Raw genomic sequence first — 9,954 nt, forward strand, 5'->3', positions numbered from 1 at the left:
TAGGTCTACCGCATACATGGGGTTTTCAGTAACATTAATTAATTATTCACACTGATAACCTTCCTATGACAACCCAACCACTGGCTGTTTCAGTCCCACAGATAGTCAGTTAGCATTATGGTGTAAATGCATACTGCCACATGGAGTGTGTCATTTGAACAGGTATAAAGCAAAGGTTGGCGATGTACTGCCACCTGCAGATATGGAATATTTGCGTATAAGTATAATTCATTGGTCGATCCCTCATGTCCCAGATGGAATCATGTGAACCTTCCTTAACCAATAGGAAGTCCCACCCAGTTGACTACTTCAACAATTTTTTAAGTCCTCAATGGCACTGCCCATGCTAAAACTGGCTTTTGGCCACTAGAGTCCTCTATCTGGGGTATCCCTACAGTGTAAATACTACAGTATGCCATCTAACCAGAGAGAAAGGAAAATAAAATACTGAATCTGGGTTTTAAACAAGTTCATGAGAGGAAAGAAATACCAGACAAACACTTTAATACAAGAGTTCGTCAATCTTCACATGGATTAACAATAACAGACAGCAGCATTGAGGTGCTCAACATGCAGAAATCTTCATGTTATGGACAACATTTTTATTTTATTTTTTTCATTTAGCAGACGCCCTTATCCAGAGCGACTTACAGTTAGTGAGTGCATACATATATTTTTTTTCATACTGGTCCCCCGTGGGAAAACGAACCCACAATCCTGGCGTAGGTTTAGTGTAACTTGCTGGCTGAGTTTCACACATGTACAAAAGCAGACACACACACAGTCCACCACTAGTAACTCTGAATGAAGACAAAGCACAACCATGTAGTTACACATCCTTCACATCACATGCAGAGTAAAGTCACGTATCACAGAGCTCTCATTCCACATCCTCTTGTACCACATTGATCAAGCGCTACATTTGAAGCACACTTATGTAAAGTCTCTGTAGCTCAATTGGTAGAGCATGGCGCTTGTAACGCCAGGGTAGTGGGTTCGATCCCCGGGACCACCCATACGTAAAAATGTATGCACACATGACTGTAAGTCGCTTTGGATAAAAGCGTCTGCTAAATGGCATATTATTATATTTCCAGAAATAAAAACAAGGAGGTCCTCCATGCAGTCCTTCATTGAGATAGAGAGACCTGAAGCGCAATGTTGTTGTTCAGCATTAAACATTCTGCCTCACACATCCCTCCCAACACACCAATACACCACTCCCTTCCAGAGCAGCAGAAAGCTTTATCCATCATCCTCATTCATACCTCAGGGGCACAGCAGGATCTACAGCAAACAGAGAGAGCGAGAGAGAAAGAGAAGCAAAGCAACACTAGATTTACACCATACTGCTAACAATGTCCTTCAGGTGATGTTGGTTCCTTGTTAATCCGGCTGACACGGGGGTATTGGCGGATCTCCTCCAAGCCTGCAGATGTTCAGTGCGTGCCGCTACCTTGGCAGGGCCCATACTATCCAGCATGCCTCACAGAGGCAGCCTGGCGAGCCTTTCACGTTGCGGAGGAGCAGTGAGTCCGAGTGGGTGGGGGTGGAGGTGAGATTCGATGTGATGTGGCGGTACGCTGTCTGCTTGTTCTCTAGTGCCTGTACTGTAAACATAGAGACCCGGGAGGAAGAGTGGCTAGGGCGGACCCCCACCCCACACCCTTGTCGTTCCCCTTCCTCTGGAGGGGGCGGGGCCAATCACTCACTTCCCCAGCCGCTGCTCACAGGAGGCGTAGCGCTGCAAGGCGCTGAATAAGTCCTCATAGGAGACGTCCACATGGGAGGGTAAGGAGCTGCAGGAGAGAGGGAGGATGTTAGAGAGATATACTACAGAGAGACACTTCTGGAGTGATGAACAGAAATGTCATCATGTTACATTAGTTAAAAGGCTCACTCCAAATACAATGATGCACTTTACTTTACTGATGCTTAAAAAAGCTAATGTCTAAAGCAGTTACAGCACTATACGGCCATCTAGTGTTCGATGGAGGTCAAGGCCCAAAATGTCCTTGCAAATCATAGAAAATGATTGGGGACTCTAGTGCCCAAAAGCCAGTTTTAGTATGGGCCGCGCCATTGAGGACTTTCACCATTTTGAAGTAGTCAACTGGGTGGTACTTCCTATTGGTTAAGGAAGGTTCACATAATTCCATCCAGGTCATCAGGAGGAATCAGCCAATGAATTAAACTTGAGCAAATATTCAATAACTGTAGGTGGCAGTATGCACCCTTTCAGTTTGTTAACCAACTCATAGAAATAGTAGAAGAAAATTGACGACTTCAAAATGGAGATGGCCTCAATGGTAATGCCTGTTCAATGGTAATGCCTGTTCGCTCACAGATGAGATAATGTAACTTTCTTTATTGCGCCAAATGATGGAAACTGTTTTTCGATAAATGATGATTGCCAAATCATTTTGAAGGTACACGAGGCATGTAATGTCACCACGTAACTATAAATCTCCACTCCACATTTAATTCTAAATGCCAACTAATTGCAAAATAAAACATTTCAACTATAAAATTGCTTCTTTGCAGGACAAGGATTGTCCTGACTTTCAAGAATGCCTGAATTGCTTCGCCTTGCTTTTCTGGTATGCTGGCAAGTTTCACCATCCAATTATTTCAGATCTACAGGAGTGCAAGTTTCACCATGGCACGGACCGTGGCGATACTTTGGCACATGAGAATTATTCGAATATGGTAAATATTAGTCAATCATTGCATTCTATGCCTAAATGGGTAATGGAAACACTTCAACCACTACATTTTTATTCAACACTAATTTTATTTTTAGGTGTGACGCCATTACGTCCAACTATTTTTATCGACACAAGATAGTTAAATGGAAACGCACCCTAGCAAGCAATTGTCGCATCCATTTTCTATGAAGAAAAAAAATCACTGGACAAGTTAATCTCTAAAAATAGGATTTATGCAATTGTTAGTGATGCATCATCATCATCTGGCAACATCTAACTGCACATCTTATGAAGGCTGAACTGCAACATTTCCTCTCCATTTCCACTATCCTTAAAATAGCACTGCTATTTATACTGGGTTGCACAGAAGCGTTTTAAAAAGCCTTGCCAATCTGTCAAGCCAGGAGATAAATTAGGCAGCAGAGACAGGTTTACCAGTTAATCTGCACAGATAACCACACAACAGGCCCATATCAATTATACTCAGGAGGTAAAGCAAAGGACACGCACACACAAACTCTCCCTCTCTGTCACACACACACACAAGTGGTTATGAGGAATCAGAAAGGAACCTCATTGTCATTCGTGTCCAGCTCTTCAGAGCAGCGGCTATCCCAGCGCTCTTCTACACGAGTGAGGCACCCTTCCCTAACGTGTGTACACACACACTGTACAATACTCACATGAACTCTGTCAGTCTGATGTGCCAGGGCAGGAACCCCAGGGTGCTTTCTACTGGGCCGAACTTCAGAACCAGGTCTGGATCTGGTGTACTCTTCGATTCTGCACATAGAGACAGCATGGAGAGAGGTCAATGGAACAACCAATCACTGGAAATTCCAAGCCCCATAGATACTGACTGTGCTGAGGAACAGCTGTACTCACTGGCCCTGAGAGGTAAACACACCATAACTTCACTGTACACTACACTGGATTTGATTGGACTCAACTCAACTGCACTGAAGTGAACTCTGCTATCCTCTGTAGTTTATATTATGTCTGGATACCATATTTCTCATGAGTTTGTTCACATTTCTGCCTTCGGTCTCATCCATCACCTTCTACAAGAGTCTGTTTTGATTAGTGAGTGCAAACGGAGGTATTCCACTAAAGTAACGGTCCTGTGATTTACAGCTAGTGATGGTGATCAGTCTTAGCCAGGGGCTAACGATGGGCCGGGGCGGGCAGAGGGTTCAGGTCAAAGAACCCACTTTGAGAGAGGAGCTCTCTGGCACAGACTCCGAGTGCTTCATCTTTTGATCAAACACTGTTGGAGCTGCTCTAACAGGGGGCTCCTTGACATTTACCCCATTTCTTCCCTTCATCCTTCCTGAGCTTCAAATAAAGTGAAATTGCTACTCTGAACATCATGCCAAAGGAGAGCTGGTGAGCTAAGGGTCACTGTCTGTACTCCAGCTTGTAATAGTTTGGCACAGATTAATAGCAGATGATTTAAAGTCTATGATTAATACTGATATGATCAATATAATGTCTATGGGTTTTATCCTGAAGATAAAGCAATTAAATAAAGGTGTTGTCCACAGCCAATGAATAACAATACACTAAGGACACCAGTAAGAACCAATGGCATGTCCTCCCCCTGATCTTGGGGCAGGGGCCTCCTCCTCCTCACCTCTGAGTAAGGAGTCCAACACAGTGACGTTGATGTCTTTGGATGTCTTCTCCCTCTGCTCCACAGCTCTACACAGCTGCTGTGCTGCCTGCACGATCCTCAGCTTCCCATCGTCTGGAGACAGCACCTTCAACAGAGACTGACACAACACCACTGTGGACACAGAGGAATACAGTCATAATGAGCCCCACAAACACACATACTGATACTCAGACTCACACATCACAATAATCATACCAATCAATGGTAAATGTGTCAGGTGTCTGTTTGACTGAAGGTGGGTGGGAATTCCTGCTTTACAATCCTTTAATATGACATTTATGGATTACAAAACAATTGAATAACAGGAACATAGAGATACTATAATTAATAGGTTATACAAGTGAATTATAGGTTCTCTATGAACAGGAAAAACAAGAATTCCTTGGTGAAGAGAATTATTCTGTGATGTGTTCCTTTACAACTCCATATGGTCTGTGTGTGTGACGGTGTGTCATAACAGATTGACTTGCTCAGGGGAGAATGGTGTAGTTGCCAACAGCAAGTAAGACTACACAATAGAATAGATCTTAATCAGTCAATATAGGCTGGCTGCAGTCCACATGCTCTTCAATAAACAAATGCCACAGATAATGCAATCATGCATTCAAGCCTAGTGGAATTGGAATCCATTAAAAAATACAGTTAACTATAATATTTGTAATCAGTTTCAAACTTCATTCAATAAGTGACGATGAATTGTGGATATTGCACTCCAATTAAGCCTTGCAATCTAAATTGCCCTAAAGGGTTTCATATATTATTTAGTATCCAATAGAATTTAATTGATTATTCATACTACACATGGCAGAATTCTGAATGCTTCTCTGTTCTCTTCTCGGTTGTAGCCCGTCTAGTGTTTCTGGTGTAACCAGATTATGGCATACTGCAGTAGTAGCAACAACGGAGAATAGCAGAGAAACCACAGGGCATGTCCCATTGTTCCAGGTGTCTTTTCAGGGGCCATATCAAGCGTTGAGTAGGTGTAGGAGTGCTGATTTAAGATCAGTTTAGTGCACTGTTTCTTAATCCTGGTCCCGGGGACCGAAAGGGGTGCACATTTTAGTTTTTGCCCTGGCACTCTGGGCTCTAAATTAATATATTTTATTGGTAGCACTGGTGCTCCTAACTTAGAAAAGTTAGGAGCACCACATAAAAGTTAAGTTAAAATAGATGTTTAAATTGATGGATATAGCCTATATTCGGCCTATATGAATCCTACTTACATTTGAAGCACATCTCCTGAAGGAGGAAGATGTGCTCAGATGATTCAGAACATGCCATTGTATAAACATGCTGATCTACACCACCACTGATAGCAACCTATATTAGAGTTAACATTTACTTTGCCCTAGCGGATTTAGCTAAATGGCATTTAGTTAGCGATTAACATTATTTTAAGCACATGCCAGCTTCCTTTTACATGCTGAGCAGACCACGTGCATGTTGATTTTGACCACCCACACCGGATGCGATCAGGACACGCAGGTTGAAATCTGAACCAACTATATTAATTTGGGGACAGGTCGAAAAGCATTACACATTTACGGCAATTTAGCTAGCTAGTTTGCTGTTGCTAGCTAATTTGTCCTGGGATATAAACATAGGGTTGTTATTTTACCTGAAATGCACAAGGTCCTCTACTCCGACAATTAATCCACAGATAAAAGGGTAAACCGAGTTTGTTTCTAGTAATCTCTCCTCCTTCAGGATCTTTCTTCTTCTTTGGACTTTATATGGCGGTTGGCAACAAACTTTAAGTTTCATTACCACCACCAACTGGACTGGAGTGTGGACCTTAGTTCATCTTTCAATCATGATGTTGTGGAGTACCGCTTTAGACGAGCCCTCCTAATCTGAGATGCTTGATACATACGGCCCCTGCTGTTCAGTGTTCAAGTGTCTCACCTTGATGGTCCTGTTTATCAGTGCCATTGTTAAGGAACTCCACAGAGAGCTGCTTGGAGCCTTCTAGACCTAGGAGCTCCTGCTGCTGCTTCAGGATCTCATCCATCAGCCTGGAGTTGTTCCTCCTGAAGACACCTGGGAACCAAAAGGGTCATGGCTAGAAGGGATCCATTTTTTGACAAATTAACATCACATTTTACTTTTCGTAGCAGGTTAGGAGAACTTACGCAGCAGCTTAGGATAATTAACATAGCAGGTTAGGAGAATAAGGTTAAGGTTAGGAAAAGGGCTAGGGTTAGCTAAAATGAAGAAAGAAAAATCTGCTTTTGATATTAATTTACAAAAGCTGGATGCCTTCTTGCCATGACCAACCAAAAGGGATATGCAAACAATCCAATAGGGATATGTTATCTGTTGGGAGGGAGGGGGGGAGTTTCAACCTCTCAGTGGGGGTTAGGAACATTGGGCACATCTGAACTCAACAACTGAAAGATGAGAAAACAAGAAGATCTGCAACCTTTCAAAACTGAGATCTAAAATTAACATCATAAGTCTAGTAATTAGGGGGGAATAATGCGTCATATGCCAGATTTGGCTGTAAGAGACTGATGACACAAGTCAGCAGACATTGAGGAACCACACAGCACTGAGAAGGCCCTCAAGAAGGCTTAAACAATATTTTTTTTAAACTAGCATGACCCAGTAAGAGTGGCTGTGGTGAAGCAAGAGCAGGAATACTGTGTGTGTGCAACCTTTCAGTTTAGCCAATTCCCTCTAGGCTCAAAGAATGGGTGAAAAAGCCATAGGGCAAACATTGAAAGCCTATTGAGAGTCGAGACCACTAGTTGAAATCATATTCTATAATTAGCTATACAACATTGTTACAGTTGATAGAAAATAAAAGTATTACACTCCAGAGGTTTCTCTAATGACAAGACATGCCATATTGGGAAAGAGGGCAGGGCCCAAAGACAATTTATAAACTGGGTGGTTGGAGCCCTGAATGCTGATTGGCCGACTGCCGTGGTTTATCAGACCGTATACCACGGTATGACAAAACATGCATTTTCACTGCTGTATTTACAAAACATTTATTTTGACTGCTGTAATTACGTGGGTAACCTGTTTATAATAGCAATAAGGCACCTCAAGGGTTTGTGATATGGCAAATATACCATGGCTAAGGGCCTTAGCATTGGTATATTGGCAATATACCACACCCCCTCGGCCCTTATTGCTTAAGTAAGCACCAGGAATATGAGCTGTGAATGGATACTGGTACAGGGTAGTATTATTACGTCTTTCACACTGAAATGAGGGGCAGAGAGACGAGACAGAGACATAGAAGGCCTAAGCAGATATGGCACAAGTTGGCGGTTAGATTTCTGAAAGGGAAGAAGGCTGGGTAAAGCTATTTAACTATCAGAATTTGTTAGATACCTAGGTAACAGTTATCCAAGATAACTAACAAAGTACCATGAATAGGAAAGTTCACCATTCGCTGATTACAAGCTAATCAAAATAATGGATGGCTGGCAAGTGTCTGCACTGCAGCGCACGTTACTGTCTGCTGATGCTGTATTTATCAATACTTCCTGGTGTCATTTATTACAAATTAAATAACTAAGAAATAAAATCAATGATCTTACCGTAATTATCGTACACACTGACATAAGATATGCCGACTGCCATGCACCACACGACAAGGTTGGCGATATCTGTGTACCGTGGCTCCTCTTCCGCTATCAACAAGCCGATATGGTCAGGCAGCTTCTCCAGAGATTTCCCATCCGCCCCCCATCGATACCGACGACCAACGCGTTTACCGGGTGCTAGAACTAGCTTTTTTTGGTTAGGAAACGAGAGAGCTATCGGCACAAGAAGCGCTGTTAAGGCTCGTGACCACAGTTGCCCATTCCAATTCCGAAGACGGATTCGGAACCAAGTGATAAGCGTTCTATGAATGTGGAGAAGGACATGCAGAACCCGCCACACGAACTCGTAAACGATTGCCATTATGCCGCCCTTCTTGACGAAATGTTATAATGATCAGGTATGTATCGAGCTTTGCATTTCAAGTCTAGTTATGATGGATACACACTAATCTACTCCTGTGAGTCATTTAGCTTAATGCCAACACCTCAGCTTGCCGGCTGCCATCTTCATCCAACCTTTACACTCTGAACCCGGAGGATACACGTAGCTCACTGATTGGACGATTCAGCAAACATGAAATCACGCGAGAGCTACGTAGGGTTGTTCTTTTCTTCTTCTATGGAATATTGGCGATCACACAATTGAATGTGCATCCCACCACCTACTATGCGGGATGGAAACAGGATTCCCCCCAAAAACTGAGCAAACTAACAAAAAACGTACAAAAAATAAATAATATAAATCAAACAACTTTTCTGTTAAAAAATAAAATATCTGATCCCTACACAGGCTCAAGGGGAACCTGGGAGGGCGGGTCTTCCGACGCCAGTACCCCTTGCAAGTCTTTAGATGTAAAGTCCTTAAGTCCCAAAAACTTTTCTGCCACATCCACAATACTGTCCAGTTTCTTAGACTTCTTTGAGACTTGTGCTGTACAGTTTATAAATGTGGCAATGAACGCAACAAAATCCACAAAAACATTTACTACAGGCTGTCGTGTACCATTACCCATTACCATATCTTCACTAGCATCACTTGTTTTCTCAATTCTTATAATCGCCTCCGCATAGGAGATTCGATTGACCGCTCTAACATTTGCCACCTCAATCTCCTTCACCCTTAGAGGGCACTCCAGAAACTCAGGATCATGATCCCCACCACAATTACAACACCGTCGTCCTTCTACACACCGTTCTTCAGTATACTCTGTTCGTCTGCACACACATGGCCAAATCCTTTACAATTCTTACACAGCAGTGGTTTGGGGACGAAAACTCTTACGGCGTATCTTACATAACCAAGCTTCACATGCGTAGGTATTTGCTCTTTATCAAAAAACAACAGGACCGACAGACTTTCTTATTTTTCCCCCATTCACCCAGCGGGTCAGACGCCGGTCACCAACAACACCTGGAATTCTCTTCAGGTATTCAACCTGAACATCTGTCGTCACCCCTGAGATGACTCCTGAAGTTCAAAACACAAAACTTATGTTGTCCAGATGCGTTTGAGGCCCACTGCAATCTTCTTATGCTCTTCAGAAATACAATTAATCAAAATAAGACCACTCCTGGTCACTCTGACAGACCCATACTTCACCATTTTCGACACCTCAAACGGGTTTCCCACAAACGCATCCCAGCAAGAAGCGATTCATTATCATTCACACACGTATCCTCCACTCCAATTTTAGACAATTTCCTTTTTGTTCCAATTTTCGATACTACAGTTGTCCATTCAGAACATTCGTCTTCACCAAATTTGCTCGACGCGCTGCTTGATTCGAACTCAGCATCCACGTCCGCCCGTCCCCTCAAACGCACGCCGAGGTACTCGGGTTGTTCTTTTTTGTCAGAAACTGGAGTTTTCCACTAGTTACCACAGCCACAAAGTCAGAATTGGCTATATTGTAAACATTCATTAACAAACATTAATACAAAAAATTTGCTGTTTGGGCTTAATTTAAAGTTAGGCACAAGGTTAGCAGTGTGGTTAAAGTTAGGCTTAAGG

The 9,954-nt window shown here is 42.7% G+C and overlaps 1 protein-coding gene across 1 annotated transcript; it reads right to left on the reverse strand.

Moving 5' to 3' along the window:
* Positions 1-1,016: 1,016 nt before the first annotated feature.
* On the reverse strand, positions 1,017-8,619 carry LOC121552501 (dehydrodolichyl diphosphate synthase complex subunit nus1-like). The gene is made up of 5 exons (XM_041865450.2): positions 7,938-8,619; positions 6,289-6,423; positions 4,342-4,494; positions 3,392-3,491; positions 1,017-1,799 (listed from the first exon to the last, which is right to left on the reverse strand). The coding sequence occupies exons 1-5, from the start codon at positions 8,302-8,304 to the stop codon at positions 1,709-1,711; spliced, it is 846 nt and encodes a 281-aa protein (XP_041721384.1). The 5' UTR covers positions 8,305-8,619; the 3' UTR covers positions 1,017-1,708.
* Between the last annotated feature and the right edge of the window lie 1,335 nt (positions 8,620-9,954).

The sequence above is a fragment of the Coregonus clupeaformis genome, chromosome 36 (assembly GCF_020615455.1).
Source record: "Coregonus clupeaformis isolate EN_2021a chromosome 36, ASM2061545v1, whole genome shotgun sequence".
Lineage (NCBI taxonomy): Eukaryota > Metazoa > Chordata > Actinopteri > Salmoniformes > Salmonidae > Coregonus > Coregonus clupeaformis.